The sequence below is a fragment of the Podarcis pityusensis genome (assembly GCF_964106645.2).
Source record: "Podarcis pityusensis genome assembly, chromosome: 9".
Classification (NCBI taxonomy): Eukaryota; Metazoa; Chordata; class Lepidosauria; order Squamata; family Lacertidae; genus Podarcis; species Podarcis pityusensis.
In genome coordinates this window covers 48,458,959-48,476,358 of record NC_138034.1, presented here as the reverse complement: position 1 = coordinate 48,476,358, position 17,400 = coordinate 48,458,959, and the positions used below count along the sequence as shown (strand labels likewise).

Genomic DNA, 17,400 nt, shown 5'->3' with positions numbered 1-17,400 from the left:
GTGCCTGAAATTTCAAAGAAAACCTGACGAACGCTTACAGTTCCATAAGCAAAATTGTCAAAACCCACTGGTGAATGTAATGGAAAAGGTATTTGGTTTGGGCCATTTTTCTATTTTTTTAATCTGTCAGCATTCACATAGAGATAGCACCAAAATGCTATTGGATCGTTCACCCACATGGCTAAGTTCCGCATGTTTGGGATGAGTGGGGCTGCACAATCAAGATTCCACCTGCCAGGGTAGACTCCTAGCATACAGCAAGTTGCCTTCTAATATGGGGATGGGGTTCAGGGCCCAACATAGGTGGTGGTGGCCAGCAGGCATAGTCTCCCCACCACATAATTCCCCCCCCCCAAAATATATTTTTATTAATTTTTCCTACTGTTATCAAAACAGTAGGGAAAGAGGAAGTAGACTGCAGTGGTACCTCAGGTTAAGTACTTAATTCATTCCGGAGGTCCGTTCTTAACCTGAAACTGTTCTTAACCTGAAGCACCACTTTAGCTAATGGGGCCTCCTGCTGCCGCCACGCTGCCGAAGCACGATTTCTGTTCTCATCCTGAAGCAAAGTTCTTAACCTGAAGCACTATTTCTGGGTTAGTGGAGTCTGTAACCTGAAGTGTATGGAACCTGAGGTACCACTGTATCCCTGAGCAGGGATGAGGGTCTGACAGTCTCTCCTACATCTAAGCCCACATTGCAGAGCTTTTCTAATTGGATTTCACACACAGGAAAAGAAGCGAAACACATAGCCTGAGGTTTAACCTTTGACACAGCACAGCAAAACTTCCTTCTTTTTTAGTTGGCTAAGCTGACAATGATTGCTAAGATAAAATAATGGTCAGTGTGTTCAAATGGCACTTAAAGGATGTGGAAGAAGAGAAAAAGTATCTTCCTCCTTGGTAACTAGTTTTGCCCTCACAATAGAGCGTACATAAGTGAAAGCGTCACAACATTCCAGTTTGTTTTTGCTTTATTTCAGAATTGTTTCCATGAATCCACACAATCTGGGGCCCAATAAAGGCATCCCCAGCACACAGGATTAGGCCATGTTCCAAGATGTTGCAAAGCATGTGCCACTGGTACAGAGAGACCTCAAGAAACCTGGACAAAATTACAGTCTGTTGTGTAATTAATTATCTGCCTGAAATCTCTCCAGTGGCACCAGACATACAGTTGTGTTTTTGTTTTTGTTTCATTTTTAAAAACCACCCTCTTTCAAGAAACAGCTAAAACTTCATAGGACAAGATGTCTTATCTTTTGTTTCCTGAACTTTTAGAGACACTTTGATTTTCAAAGTGTAACAAACCTTTGGTGTGGTGTGGTAACCAATCTAATAAAATAAGGAGATTATCAATTTCCTGCTGAGAGGATAGCAGACCAGAATATTTATCAACACTTTCCAGTGCTTTAAGTATTTCAGTTTTCAACGTTATCTTGTTTTGAACCAAACTGCAAAAATAGTTGCCTGTTACAAGACCTTTGATTGCCAGGAATTAGAAGTGATACAATAATTAAACAGACAGCAAAGTAAAATGAATAGTTTATTTCATAAAATACTACTACAAGCTATTGTATTATAGCCTTAAAGCCACCTTTCCCAATCTGGTTCTGTCTAGATGTTTTGGACTACAAGACCCAACAACCCTGACTGAAACCGATGGAAGTTGTAGTCTTAAACATTTATAGGGAACCAGGTCAAGAGGTTTGTATGTTGTTTAGATCTCTGTGTTGCCATAGCTCCTCCAGACTCATCTTCATTCAACCTTTAAAATTAACACAAAGTGATCATGCCAGGTTTTACAGACAGTCCCTCAGTTTTAACTTTTGGTCTGTTAAATGGGGATAATTATATTGATCTACCTCACAGTTTGTGGGAAGGTTTAGTTTTTGCTCCCTCAGATATGCATTGTGCCGTTCAAGACACTTGGCTGTGGACAAGGAATGTTTATTTCTTGGAGGGGAATGTTGCATCAGTTTTCCTATGTCATCGGCGGGCCATGGGCCAAGTACAGTCTGCATCCTGCCAAATATTACTTATCTGAACTGTCCAGCCAAGCTGCAACACGAAACTGACCTGAAATAGTAATAATAATGGTGATGTTGCAAGGGTGTAAGAAATACTGTATTTTTCCATGTACAAGACGCCCCCATGTATAAGATGACTGCTGCTTTTTAAAACCCAAAATTAAGAAATCACATATCACATGGGGGGGCGACCTTGAAGTTGTTGCGCTTTTGTTGGGAAGACGACCTCCAAGGTAGGGCAGTTTTCTGGGGGCGACCAAACCGCAACCCTCCATCACAACCAAACCGCAACCCCCAATTGCCCTGCCGAGCACGCACTCAAGCTTAAAGAAATAAAAATTAACCTTGTTCCTTGTATGGGATAGATATGGACTGTGGTTAACACCGTGTGAATACCGCTTCCCAAACTAGTAGTGGGAGTGCAATGGATGTAGTGTAAATGGGAGTGTGCATAATGCAGCAGTGTGGTGTAGTGGTTAGAGTGTTGGCCTAGGACCTGGGAGGCCAGGGTTCAAACTTCTGCTCAACCATGAAACTTACTGGGTGGCCTTGGGCCAGTCACAGTCTCTCAACCTAACCTACCTAACAGGGTTGTTTTGAGGATGAAATGGGTAGGAAGAGAATTTCTCTTTAGAGAAAAGGTGGGATAGAAATGCAATAAATAAATAAAAACAAAACAAATACAGAGCCTATATTGATACATTTACTGTCGCAGCACCAAGATCTCTCCCCCAAAGCATTGCCTGCTAGAGATAAATTTTATTCCCATTTAATAAAGTCAGTAATTTGCACATAAACAGAGACCAGAGCCTTGTTTACCTGGCCTTGGTTTGATACGTTACCATGCTGGTTCTCAAACTAATAAATATTTTATTGCCTCATGTTTTTCCCCCTATTATTTTGTTCCATGCAGTGAAAAGATTTCACAGCCCTGTTAGCTTCTTATCTACATGTGGGTTGTGAAAGAACCCAGGGAGCAGAGTTAAGTCATTCACATCACTTGGGTGGGCCCATCCACATTGAACAGTCACCACTCAACACTAATCTGTGTTTCCTAGTTCTATTTCCATTACAAGAGGTGAACCCAATCCCTTGATTATTAATCCATCAGTGTGACTCTATGTATGACCTTATGTCTTGCTGTGGTCAAGTCTTACTGAAGCAACAGAAGAATAGTTTTTTTCTGTCCCAGATAAGACATTAATGGGTGGTGTTGCTGGAATTTCCCCAAATTATTGTCCATTGGATCCACTACCTCAGCATTTGCAATTGTTGAAATTTGGAGCCAACTTCCACACCCACTTATGCTAAGAAGTAGTTAATGGCTAATGAGTTGATTTTGACAAAAAGAAGAGGGAAACTGTGCAAGTTCTTAAATGTGCATGTAGTTAGGGATAAATCCACCCTCTTCCCCTTCTATCTTCAGGTGGAAAGAACCCCAATGATTGTGGTTTTCAACCAGTGTGCTGTGGGCACCCTGGGGTGCCTTGAATGGTGATCAGGGGTGCTGTGGGCAACACTGGCCTCTGTCTCTCTCTCTTTCTTTCCCTCACTCCTCTGCTGCCCTCTCATGTCTCTACAGGGAACCAGGCAGAGGGTCTTCTCGGTAGTGGCGCCCGCCCTGTGGAATGCCCTCCCATCAGATGTCAAAGAGATAAACAACTACCTGACATTCAGAAGACATCTTAAGGCAGCCCTGTTCAGGGAAGTTTTTAATGTGTGACATCTTAGTGTATTTTTGGTCTTTGTGGAAGCCGCCCAGAGTGGCTGGGGAAACCCAGCCAATTGGGCAGGGTACAAATAAATCATCATCATCATCATCATCATCATCTCTGCCTCCCAAAGGCTTGCACAGCTATTTGTTGCAGCAGGCCTGGCTATAAGCTCTACAGCAGTGGTGTCCCAACTTTTTTCAAAGAGGGCCAGATTTGGCTGTGAACTGGGGCCCTACAAAAAAAAAAAAAACAAGTTGCGCCCCACTGCTTCAAATTGGGCCCCACTGGCTAGCCCTGAGTCTCATAATTGCTGGGCCTGAGTTGCCCTGCCTTGCATGAAGTCTTGGGTTTGCAATTTTCGGAGAGGGGAGACTGCAGCACTGGGTTGAAGACAGGCTGGTGAGGCCCCCTAGATTTAGAGGCCTTAGGCTTTAGCCTACTTAGCCTATACATAAATCCAGCACTGGGTCAAGGTGGCAGCCGCCCTCTGCCACTGCCATCGCTGCAGCATCAACATCCCGAAAATGTACTATAGTATTTATTTATTTATTTAGCCACGCCCCCCCCGGCTGACCAGATTGGTCGACCCAAGGAGTGATGCAGTCGGGGACTCCCTAATGGTGTGGGGGCTAGCCACGCCCCCTGCACAGAGGGGAGAGCTTGTAGCGAGCCCACAAAAAGGAAATGGCTTTGGTGGGCAGGTGCTCGGGGCCACAAGACATTGCTTTTTAAAAATTGCCTGGGGGGCTGTTTGAAACAGCCCCCCAGGCACTTGTGGCCCCCGGGCTGGACTTTGGACATGCCTGGTTTAGACAATACAGAGCTAGATGGACCAGTGATTCGTTATGAGGCAGATTCCTATGTTCTCTTGGCCAATGTCTGAAGCCAGGGTGTGTTGGCCTTCAGCTCTGCTGTCTGCAGAATGGACAGCTCGAGGTGAGTGTTGTTTCCTGCCAGGAGAGCTAATTACTTAGTATTGAGGGTTAATTAATTAATATTGAGCCTTAATTAAGATTGAGGGTTCCTCCACACTTCCACTTGCCCCGTGCCTAGAAATCATGGGTTCAAGTGGTTTTCTGTTTGTCTTGTGCTTTTTAGGCAAGGGTCCGAGTGGTTTTTCTCTTGTCCCACAGCTTTCCCCTGGAAAACATGCTCTTTACTGCTGAATCAGAACAAACTGCAATCCATGGAAAACTCAATTGCTATTTGGTTAGATTCAGTGGTAAAGTGCTGGTTTCCCTGCGGGTGTTGACGATGCCAGTATTGCAAAATCACAAACGATTAGCTTTGGAACTGAATTAAACAGCTGCGACCCTTTTGTTGTACCCCCTTACACAAGGACTGAACTGTAGCCAGCATGTGCAGTCAATGATGCTAATTGCAAACATTTTGGTTCCAGGTTTTTCCTCTCCTTGGGCTTTCTACATTATTATTTGCCTTCTCTGTGTTAACCCTGCTGCAAAGAGCCATATGTTCATGAGGCCATGGAAGTGTGCTTTCAATTATTCTGTATGTCCGTAATCCAAGCATAATACTAGAGTATATAATAAAAAAGCAGTACTCATGCAGCCCCAGTATAAAAAACCCAAAACATATACACACACTCAAAGAGCAGTTTAAGAACTGAGCTGTTTGCATGAGCATTGGTTAAGAAAAGAAGCAAATCAGCTAGCTTTAAGCAGCAAAACATGTCCAGCCTTATACACAATTTTATAGCAAAATATACTATAAACCTAATATTTAACTGGGGGCTTTCTCTCCTCACCAGCCCAATTTCTTTTAGAGTAAAGTTTTAAACTTAACGCATTTGGCAACCACACAAAAGAGTCATTCAGTTTTCTATAAAAATTTCAGGGCTGTCCTGACTGCTTTTAGAGAAAGAGTACTTCGTTTGCTCAGATAGTTCTTATTTTTAAAGAGTCCAGCAGGATACAGAGCCTGAAGGGTGTGTCAGCCAGCACTCTTGTCAAATCTCATTTAATTTCAGTTTGTTCTTTGCTGCCTTGATCTTCATGCAATTCCCATCCAAACATTCATTTTCCACAATTTCTGATTTAGCTTTGTATTTCCCCTTGGAATATAGGGTCTCCATTGAGAATGTTGTTGAGAAATGTAGTTAGTCCCTAAATGCTTTATTAGTCCCACCAAAACCAGAGCCTTTCCCTTATTTAGTCTTTTACCTCCTCCTCTGTCACCAGGCAATTTAAAAGATCCCTGTGTTTGTCTGACAATTTGTCGAGATGTACTTTAGATGGAAAATGATCAATAGATGACTCCGGCAATTTATCAGATGAATACAAAGATATGCAGAAATGAGCAAATGCCCTCCTAATGGCCTTAGCTCTTAACACAAAGCACCTTTATCATTGTGAACACATTTAATAAGACTTTTTGGTTGCCCTTTTAAAAAGAGCAGGGGCAAGCAATCAAGAAGCCTTATTCCCAAATTCATAACCATGTTCACAAATTTAATTTCCCAGGTATTTGGTCACCTTTATGAGACATAATAACTGGATTCAGACATGATTTGTTCTAATATTTGAATTCTAAATGGTGCCAACAAACACTGGTTTGTTTTGAGCTAACAAACCAGGACTGGAAACCACAGCTTGAAGCTGATTTGCAAACCACAGTTTATGCTAACTGTGGTTTGTTGTTATGTCTGAGTTTACAGATCATTGACAAACCACAGCTAGGGACATTGCTGCACTATGGAGATGTGGGTCAGTTTATGAAGCTGATTGATCAGCAGACAAGCTACTCTAACCAATTCCTGATAGGCTGGCAATCGGCCAGCCATATCTCTGCATATTTGTTTTGTAGGTATAGGCCAGTAAAAAGCCTGCCTGCTGGTCAGGAACCTCCTTTGCTGCATAGTGCTTTATATGCATATCATTAAACTTTTGAGCTTGCATTTCTTTTCAGTTTAGGTTTAGGTGCATACAGCATTTTATGCATACAGTATAGTGGTACCTCGCAAGACGAATGCCTCGCAAGACAAAAAACTCGCTAGACGAAAGGGTTTTTTGTTTTTTGAGCTGCTTCGCAAGACGATTTTCCCTATGGGCTTGCTTCACAAGACGGAAACGTCTTGCAAGTTTGTTTCCTTTTTCTTAACACCGTTAATACAGTTGCGACTTGACTTCGAGGAGCAACTCATAGAACGCGGTGTGGTAGCCTTTTTTGAGGTTTTAAAAGACTTTGGTGATTTTTGAAGCTTTTCCAAAACTTTCCCGACACCATGCTTCGCAAGACGAAAAAAACCGCAAGACGAAAAAACTCGCGGAATGAATTAATTTCATCTTGCAAGGCACCACTGTATTCTTTTTCTTATGCAAACCAAAGGCAATAATGTAGCTCTAAAGGGAAACCTTCATTGCCTGGGTTCAGACTTAATAAACAAAAACACAGTTTGTGCTACCTGTAGTTAATAACTCCACAGCATAGTTTGCGCTTCTAGATGTACAGCAGTCAAATTATGCAATGCTACAGCTTCCAGCAGTCCCTCTCTACTGCATAGGCTTCTCCAGTGACAGCAATACTGAACTGAGCAGCTGCTCTCAGTATCAAGCAGCTGCCATTTCTCTCCCTCAGTGCAATACCTAGCATTGAATATTAAAAAGTTGGTTCAAGCAACCAATCGCCTCCTTATATCTATCACAATTAATTTTCTTTATTAGTTGTGCCAAATACCAGAACACACATAACTGCCTGGCTTGCTCATGCTCCCCCGCCATGATGAAAAGCTCTCACAATGTAAAACGTATACATATGTTAATACCGCAAATGTCACCAAGTACAACCACAGACTCTGATGTGCTCAGCCATCATTATGAGTTTGAGTCCCGTTGCGCCAAGGGTTAGTCTAAGACTAGATAGCACAATATTTTGAGTGGAGGGGGATCTTTTCTTTGTAGAATACATTTAATGCTGCTTCATAGGGCAGAGGTTTTCAACCTTTTTGAATCCATGGCTCCCTTAACCAACTACATTCTTTCTGCTGCGCCCCTGTGGGGCTCAGGAGCCCAGTTATGTCTCTCCTTGCCTGCAGCTTCTCACCCTTTTTCGAACACCTTCCCTTGTGGAGTGTTCCCTCAGCCTCCTCCTCTCTTCTCCTCTCTCCTTGGGAGTCCTCAGGGCAGCTGCTGCTGCTGTCCCTGATCTCAAAGCTGCCCTCCACCCCACCGTTTGCCTGCAGCAGCTTTCCAGGTTGCATTGCTGTTCTGGCTTCTACTTTTTAACCATGACAACATCTTGTTTTCCGCTTATTTTAGCAGAACTGAAGAAAGAAAAAAGGCACATCATCAGAATACCATGTGTCATGCTAGGATAGAGATGTCTTTTCCTAAGGGTTGATGAAAACTTAGAATATTATTACTTGGCAGAAATGTTGAATTCTTGTACCATCCTTGTTTCCTTTGGAAAGCCCAAGTGTCTAAGGTTCTTCTGCTTTTTTAAAAAAGGACTTGAAGTTGGGTTTTCCCCCCGAAACATAATATATTCCTTCTATCTATATTCTGTCTTATTTTTCCTTCTTCTCTACATAAAAAGCAGTTTGCCTCTCATGTTTTGTTTCTTTCAGATGCCAACCACAACAGCGACTGGGTGTGTTCCAGTTTGACTTGGGTTACATGGGCTTCTACAATACTTTGTTGTTGTTTAGTCGTTTAGTCGTGTCCGACTCTTCGTGACCCCATGGACCAGAGCACGCCAGGCACTCCTGTCTTCCACTGCCTCCCACAGTTTGGTCAAACTCATGCTGGTAGCTTCAAGAACACTATCCAACCATCTCGTCCTCTGTTGTCCCCTTCTCCTTGTGCCCTCTATCTTTCCCAACATCAGGGTCTTTTCCAGGGAGTCTTCTCTTCTCATGAGATGGCCAAAGTATTGGAGCCTCAGCTTCAGGATCTGTCCTTCCAGTGAGCACACAGGGCTGATTTCCTTCAGAATGGATAAGTTTGATCTTCTTGCAGTCCATGGGGCTCTCAAGAGTCTCCTCCAGCACCATAATTCAAAAGCATCAATTCTTCGGCGATCAGCCTTCTTTATGGTCCAGCTCTCACGCTAACAAATTACATTATCAATTTATTAATCTTAGTATATTTTGGTTTCTTAGAATTCCCAAGCAACACTGGGTACTGTCTGCGGGTAAGTAAGTAAGTAAGTAAGTAAGTAAGTAAATAAATAAGAATATTATCTCATGGATACTTAGGCTACAGTATATCTCCACATATCATAGCATATGCATGATATGAAACAATGGAACCACTTTTCTATACTATATAGAGCATTCCACATTGGTCTGAACATTGCACAACAAGATGCCACTTCCAGGAAGAAAACATTGTCTTGTCTTTAATGGATACCAGGCCAGGGCTAGAAATATGTCCTTACATGTCCATCTTAAGCAGTAGGCACTCTAATGAAATTCACAACACTGATGGTTAATAAGAGGTCTTTAAAACGAGAGAATATTGTGGCTTCCATGTATACTGTTGCTGTTTGGCAATATATTTTATTATTGGGATGTTCAAATTCAAGCCAGGTTACATTTCTGTATGAACCTCTGTTGCTGGTTTTAGAAACATGCAGTTTTAATATAGTCTTGGGTTTGAACCAATCTACAGGAGAATCCATTGTTTCTGGATCATAACATTCTCTGGCGATACAAGCTCTTCCCATGTTCCAGAAGAGCCTTAATTTCTTGCAAGCAACTATGACTGCATATTTGGCCTTTGTCCATTTCATAGGAATACACGCCAAATTCTCGACTGGCACAGCATTTTGGAAGTCGATTGGACATTTTCTGTCCAGTACAAAACCTGGCCTTGTAATTGCCCAGCAAGCTCACCGTCTTTGAGAGGTGAGCTTTGAGAATTATGAGTGAGAAATGGTGTGTATTTTAATGTACTATATAAAACTGGTTACAGGAGGGTGAAAGATACCAGCATACCGTGAATTTAAAATGAGCCATGCCCTGCTGCTACCAGCGTTTCTTTGTGACTGAGCATTGATTTCACCGGACGGCAGGCAGAGAATATCAAGGTGCCCCATGATATTCTTGTAGAGAAGCTGGTAGAATGCGGCCTTGACTATGCTACCACTCAGTGGATTTGTAACTGGCTGACTGACCGAACCCAAAGGGTGCTCATCAATGGTTCCTCTTCATCCTGGAGAAGAGTGACTAGTGGGGTGCCACAGGGTTCTGTCTTGGGCCCGGTCTTATTCAACATCTTTATCAACGACTTGGATGATGGACTCAAGGGCATCCTGATCAAATTTGCAGATGACACCAAACTGGGAGGGGTGGCTAACACCCCAGAGGACAGGATCACACTTCAAAACGACCTTGACAGATTAGAGAACTGGGCCAAAACAAACAAGATGAATTTTAACAGGGAGAAATGTAAAGTATTGCACTTGGGCAAAAAAAATGAGAGGCACAAATACAAGATGGGTGACACCTGGCTTGAGAGCAGTACATGTGAAAAGGATCTAGGAGTCTTGGTTGACCACATACCTGACATGAGCCAACAGTGTGACGCGGCAGCTAAAAAAGCCATTGCAATTCTGGGCCTCATCAATAGGAGTATAGCATCTAGATCAAGGGAAGTAATAGTGCCACTGTATTCTGCTCTGGTCAGACCTCACCTGGAGTACTGTGTCCAGTTCTGGGCACCACAGTTCAAGAAGGACACTGACAAACTGGAACGTGTCCAGAGGAGGGCAACCAAAATGGTCAAAGGCCTGGAAAGGATGCCTTATGAGGAACGGCTAAGGGAGCTGGGCATGTTTAGCCTGGAGAAGAGGAGGTTAAGGGGTGATATGATAGCCATGTTCAAATATATAAAAGGATGTCACATAGAGGAGGGAGAAAGGTTGTTTTCTGCTGCTCCAGAGAAGCGGACACGGAGCAATGGATCCAAACTACAAGAAAGAAGATTCCACCTAAACATTAGGAAGAACTTCCTGACAGTAAGAGCTGTTCGACAGTGGAATTTGCTGCCAGGGAGTGTGGTGGAGTCTCCTTCTTTGGAGGTCTTTAAGCAGAGGCTTGACAACCATATGTCAGGAGTGCTCTGATGGTGTTTCCTGCTTGGCAGGGGGTTGGACTCGATGGCCCTTGTGGTCTCTTCCAACTCTATGATTCTATGATTATTTGGTACATTTACACCCCATATTTCTTGCCAGGCTCTCAGGCAGTGTGCATGTTCCTCCCTTCCCCTTTCTATCATAACAAATATATAGAGCTGAGAATAGTTTGTGACTGGCTCAAGGTCACCCAATGAGCTTCATGGATGAGTGGAAATTTGAACCTGGGAGTAGCTAGTCCTAGTCCAACACTCTGACCCCTGCACAATGCTGGTTCAAAGCCACAGAGAGCTGGTGGGGTTCAGAGGTGACACCCTCTGATATTTATGAATGAGCATTCATCCTTAAAGAGCGTAGTGATCTATAAAGTAATTAAGCAGCACTGTCTGTTTACATATCAGGAAATTCACATCGATTCATTTATTCATTTTCACTGCCTAAATTCTGAAATGCTAAGCCACATTCTGAGCAATACATTAACATTCCCATAATGAACCTTTTAGTAATAAAAGGTAAGAAATAAAAAACAGTCCATCATGAAAATATTTCAGCAATCGTAACACTATTTTAGTGTTTAGTAAACAAGTAAACTAACCAACCAAGAAAAATCAGATCAAATGCTGCCAGGTAGAAATTCTACAGAGACTGAAAAGTGGGGATGAGGAACTTGTGGCCACCCAACATCCCTAACCAATTCTGTTCTTTAGCTTTCCCCCCACCCTGTTCAGTTCTCCTGCTCCAGAGGGTAGGATGTGAACCAATGCATTCAAGTTATAAGAAAGGAGATTCCGACTAAACATCAGGAAGAACATTATGATGGTAAGAGCTGTTAGACAGTGGAACAGACTCCCTCAAGACGTGGTGGACTCTCCCTCAGTGGAGGCTTTTAAGCAAAGGTTTGATGGCATTGCAGGGGGTTGAACTAGATTCCTGTACTGCAGGGGGTTGGACTACATGACCCTCAGGATCCCTTTCAAATTTCCAATTTTGTGATTCCATGATTCTATGAATTAAAGGAGAACATCTGAAACATATTTCCCTGCAGATCTGGAGTGGCCTGCAGATGAACAAGGACGGTCCTTTCCCATCGTTTTGCTGGCGTCACTCAGCATCAGGAATGGTGAGCAGGCTTTACTCTCACTGCAACATTCTCTGACAAGGTAATATTTTGCTTTTCCATATAGGAACGCATGATAATGACTCTCCAAAACAGGATAAAATAAAGGAGTAAACTTAGAGATATTCTTGGGGTGGCATTAGACCTGTTCAATGCCTTTGGGGTTGTTGTTTTTTGGAGGGGCGGAAGAGAGAAAGTGGATTTTGGAAATATTGGATAGAATGTTGGAAATGTGTGTTAGAATGTAAGGAAAGTAAAAGAGAATGTTGGGAACTGGCTTTCGTATATAAACTAGACAAGAAGGAAATATCGTTGGGAGGTGGTTTGATGGAACCAGAGAAGGTGGTATGTTCAACCTGATCTAGATGGGTTCCATTGCCTCTGAAGGGTCAGGTTTACATCTTGGGGCTGTTTTGGGTGAACCCATACCTTTGAATGCCCATGTGGCATGAATCACTGGTCACTAATTCTGGCTGGTGTACCACCTGATGCCTTGGGGAAAAACAGATAGCTGGTCCACTTTTCTATGGTCTTGCAATATTCAAATTAGACCATTGCAGCATATTGCATATGAGGCTACCTCTCAAAAATGTAATTTTGTCCAAAATCCTGCTGCTAGGCTGTTGGCTGTAGGTTAGGATGAGGCCAGCTAAATGACCACCAAGGAATAAATAGCTACATTATATGCTGGTTCATTTCCAAACAGAATTTGAAGTTCTGGTATGCACTCCCTTGTCTCGGTTGGACCATTATCTGGTGAAATTTGGATAGGTAGTGTAAAGGTGGTGGATCCTTTCTAACCCAATGATTCCAACTATCTGAGTGAGATTCCTTTCCCCACTAAGGGAATGTGGGATAGCTAGATCTTGCCCGGGCATGTTTCAGTGTTACTTGAATGTTTATCAACTTGGAATAGACAAAGAATGACTCGGCTGGATCCCCTTTATGGATTTCTCCACTTCCTCATCTCAGGAATTGAAGCAAGGAAGGAAGGGGGGAGGGAAGGAAGGAGCCAGGACATCTATCTAACCATCTGTCACGTTTATAAATTGCTTTACAATCCATGGCACTCCAAGCAGTGAGCAATAAAGTTAATAGGCACAATAAAAAACAACAATAATTGACTATAAATATACGGTGATCTAAATAAGAAAATTCAAGCGTAAGCAATGCCAGTCCAGTCCTCAGTTTTCCAGCTAGAGAGACAGCCACCAGCTCTCCAATCTATTTAAACAATGCAAGGCAAATACTATTTGAAGTATTACAGTAGGAGTCGGATAGATGAACTTCCTTGGTAAGGGAATTCCATGCTCATGCAATAGTTAAAAAGAGTTCCACACACTTCTGAACTTTAATTCTGACTCCTTTATGATGCTGTAAACATGACATTCAGACTGTACAAATATGGGCTTTTCGCAGAGCCATAGCTACGGGGGTGCTAGCCAGGCGTTCGCCATCTCCAACACACGCCCACCCTTTTCCCTTTCTTGAATTATCCGCAGGCCTCACGCACTTCGGGCTGTATCACTTGGGAGATTCAGAAAGACTCTTCTTCCCATGCGTTACCATCTTGAGACTAGTGGTTCATACTCCGTTCAGAGCACAAAATGAGCTAGCAATCTATGTTAAGGTTAACAGATGTCCCCGTTTCCCGGGGACAGTCCCTGGATTTAGTAATCAATCTCCATACAAAATCCACTGAAGTTGAAAAGTGTCCCCAGATTCATTGAAAAAAATCTGTAACCTTAATCTATGTGCGTTGCCTTTAGCGCGGAGAGTGCGATTAGCTCACTTGTTTGAGTCCACTGAGCGATTTGCACTTTTTTTGCACGCACCTGCTTCCTGCTGGTACGTTGGATCCAGGGAACGGCTGCTGCTGCTTCGCTTTTCGTGTGTGGACAGGAGGGGAGGGAGGTTGGTTGCTGGCTTTCCAGGGCAGGTGGGTTTTTTTTTTCTTTTTTGTGGTGGTGGGGCGCCTGAGTGTCCCTTTGGCGCATTCACCTCTACAACCGCTCCGCTGCCTTGCTGCGCGCCTTTCTGGAGCAGCGGCTGCAAAGCTTGGGAAGTGCGCAGCAATTTGTGCCGCTTTGCAACTGCGCAGGCCGGCGCGGAGAGCGCTGTTGTGTGGGAGCCGAGCAGCGCTTGGCCCGGGGTGAAGCGGCGGCTGCTGCATTGTGCAAGCGCTCTTTGGGCAGGCTAGAGTTACACGGAGGGATGCGGAGGAGGGAAGGCACTCCCCCCTTCCCCATCCCGGCCAGTTTCCAGCAGCAGCAGAATCGACCACCTCCTTCCCCCGTCGCACCGGACGGCAGGCAGAGAACCGGCCCAGCAAAGAGACACGGAGGGGTGGGAGGCCGGCGGAGGGGCAGAGGGGAGGGAACAAACAAGTAAATAATAAGTCCTGGTCGAGGGGCCGCACATTGGCGAGCCCAGAAGCTGCAACAGCGCCTCGCCTGTCTCCTCGCGTCCCTCTCTCTCCGCGCACTGGGCGGCAGCAGCAAGTTTTCAGCCAGAGGACTCCCCGGCGTGCTGGGCCGGAGAGGCTTGGCTGGCTGGCTGGCTGGCTCCGGGGAAAGGTCTCTCGGAGGCGCCAGGCTCGGCGTTGCGCAGCTCCGGCGGCGAACTTGCGAGAAGTTGGGCAGGGAGCCCCGAGGGAAGGCGGGCGAGCGGGCGCCTTGGCCGCTCTGTCAGCCCCGGCTCTCCCCGCGGAGGTGGCCGTCGGGCGGCCAGGCTGAGCGGGCGAGGGAGAAGCAGCTGCCGGGGCGCGAGGCTGGGGGGACGCGGCCGAGGCGGCCGTCGGCGAGGCGCTCGCGGGAGGGCACCCCGGGGGGAGCCGTCTTCGGCAGCGGCGGGCCCGGCCGGGATGGCTGCGGCGGGCATCACCACCCTCCCCGCGATGCCCGACGACGGCGGCGGAGGCAGTGGCGGCACCTTCGCGCCCGGACACTTTAAGGATCCCAAGCGGCTCTACTGCAAAAACGGCGGCTTCTTCCTGAGGATCAACCCCGACGGCAGAGTGGATGGAGTCCGGGAGAAGAGCGACCCGTACAGTAAGTACCGACCGGCCCGCCGTCTCTGCCCTCAAACCGACGGGACGGGGCCGCGCTGGCCTCATCCTCAGACCCAAACCAGAGTGAGGCGCCTCTATGTTTTAAAACTCCCCGAGGGTCAGTTAATTTAAAGAACATTGGCTCTGGTTTCACGCAGGTGATATCTCCTAAGGTTATCTTTGGGTTTTATGAAGTTTCGAAAAACAAACAAAAACACCACAATAACTGTGACAAATATTTTTAAAATGCAGTAAAGCAGGGATGGGGGACCTGTGGCAGGCTGGATTTTGGACTCCTAGTTTCCCTCAGCCCCAGCCAGCAGGGCCAGTGGTCAGTGGTGTTGGAAGTCAAGTCCCAACCACACCTGGAGGGTCACAGGTTCCTCACCTCTGGTTTAAAACGAAGGCCATCTCTGGGCAAAAGGCAGATGAGCAGATATAACAAATCTCTAGGTGAAGTCCCATTAAATTCAATGCATCTGGCTCCCAGCTGTGTTTAGGAATGCAGGGAGAACGGGCTGTGGGAACTGTAGCTGGTGGGTAGTGTTTTTCCCCAAAAAATTTAAGCCAGTTGTCAGAATAAGATCTATCACTGCTTGCAGCTTTCTACACACACACGACCAACATGCTATGGTTCCCACAGCCAAATACATGATCCCCATCCATAGGAGCTTCCCTGCTCTTACCTAGCACTAACATTGCTTAACATCATCCATCACCCACTTTCCCCTGGTTTCCCTCTAATTGCTGGAAATAATTGCTATGTCCACTGCTTTCAGAAACTTACGTCCAGCAGAGATGGACTTCCCTGTTGTCTTCACCTTCAGCTGTCAACACCACCTGAGATCCTTCCTACATAACCAGTCCTAGTTTTGAACCAATTTTGTTCTCCATGTTGTGTCATTTCACCTCATCTTTTCACTTGCCCCTGCTTCTATATTTTTATTTTGGCATTGTGTTATGCACACTCCTGTAGCATCTGTGTATCTTTTCCCTTTGCCTTTCATGCCATGCACAAAGTCACACTGACTGCAGCTCGCCCCCTTACCTGTCTTCTGAGTGTCTGCAACCCATAATGGGCACCAGTCCTAGGATTCCCAACAATCCCAGACATGCTCCTCAAAGCACAGAATCTCTTTCATCCCAAGGCTTGTATAACTTGCCGCTCCCGCCCTGGCTCCTGATACTTTATTCCATTCCATAAGCATTATTGCAAATAGACTTGTTGGTCATGGGCACAATTGTTGCTTTGAGAACGAGAGGGTTTTGTGTTAAGCTTGTTCAGAAATAAAGGAAACTGGTAAAAAGAGGTGACAAACTCATGAAACGGGGGGAAAGAAGGTTGTACCTAAAAAGAACAGAAAAGAAGAAAGCTAGTTTTTGGATTCTAATGTTTTTGGAATATTAAAATGCTTCCTCCTTTGATTCGTTGGGTGAATTGTAAAATATTTTTTGTTATAACATTGTTCCATGCAGATATAATGTTTTATTTATTAGGTGCACTTGAATTTCAGGGTTATGAATGCCAATTATGAATTGGCATTCATAGTGACAATAAGATTAGTTGAGCAGCATCATATGTCCTGTAATGCACTGACAGCAAAATCTGCTTTTAACACAGAATCCTGTAATTTTAGAACTCCCAGTTGTAGTGGAATACAGTGATTTTTAATGTTATGGGGATTCCGTCTGCCTCAGTGTTCTCATATTTGCAAATGACTTAATGGTACATTTAACACAGAGTTATTTTGGGATCAATCTAGGTAACACAAGAAGACTTGTGGCATGTAAAATGCGGCATCAATTCTCTTGCTAGTCTGCTTACATTTTATTAGGAATTAGTGTAACTCCTTTTAATGGATTCTTTAGACTTTCTGAATGTGTCAGGTAATGTTGGTAAACTTGCTCCTGTGTTCTTTGCATCCATCTGTCTCAAAAGACAATGGCATGCACCTCTGGGGGTGACAAGCCCCCCCCCCCATGTTGGTCTCACTGATGTGGTCCAAAAGAAAGCAGAGCAATACGTTTGGCACCAGCTTGGCTGCAGGAGCTGCCAGAAGGAGGCGTACAGGGCGCCATCCAACCATCTTAGGGACTCCACTCCTGATTTGTGTAGGGTTTACTCCATAGCCTCTTCTTCTCCCAAGGACATCCCGCAAGGCAGTGGAGGTTTAGATCAGAATCACTTCTCTCTACAGCTTGTACAGAAGCCACCTTCTTGACCATTGGACCTGCTGTTGGGCTTGTCTGCTTGTTCCACCGGAGCCTGTCTTTGTATGTAGGGGAAGTCCCTAACTCAGCAAGGGTTTGAGTCCCACTGGCTTCCCTCATCTAGTTTAGCCAGCTAGTCAAAGCCGTTTCCCAGAGTGTGGCTGCCATTGCATGTTGACAGCTTCTA

At 44.8% G+C, this 17,400-nt stretch overlaps 1 protein-coding gene across 2 annotated transcripts in view; it reads left to right on the top strand.

The window, feature by feature from the left end:
• FGF2 (fibroblast growth factor 2) overlaps positions 1–17,400 on the top strand; it is a 57,890-nt gene that overhangs the window by 19,401 nt on the left and 21,089 nt on the right. The window contains exon 2 of one of the 2 annotated variants that reach the window (XR_013990785.1): positions 11,882–11,996. Coding sequence is in view for 1 of the 2 variants with exons in the window: in XM_081022113.1 (XP_080878239.1) it covers positions 14,817–15,003 (187 nt within the window). In the remaining variant the exon portion in view is untranslated. Of the gene's footprint in view, positions 1–11,881; positions 11,997–14,788; positions 15,004–17,400 lie in introns of those variants that run through there. The other variant, XM_081022113.1, reaches the window with a different exon arrangement.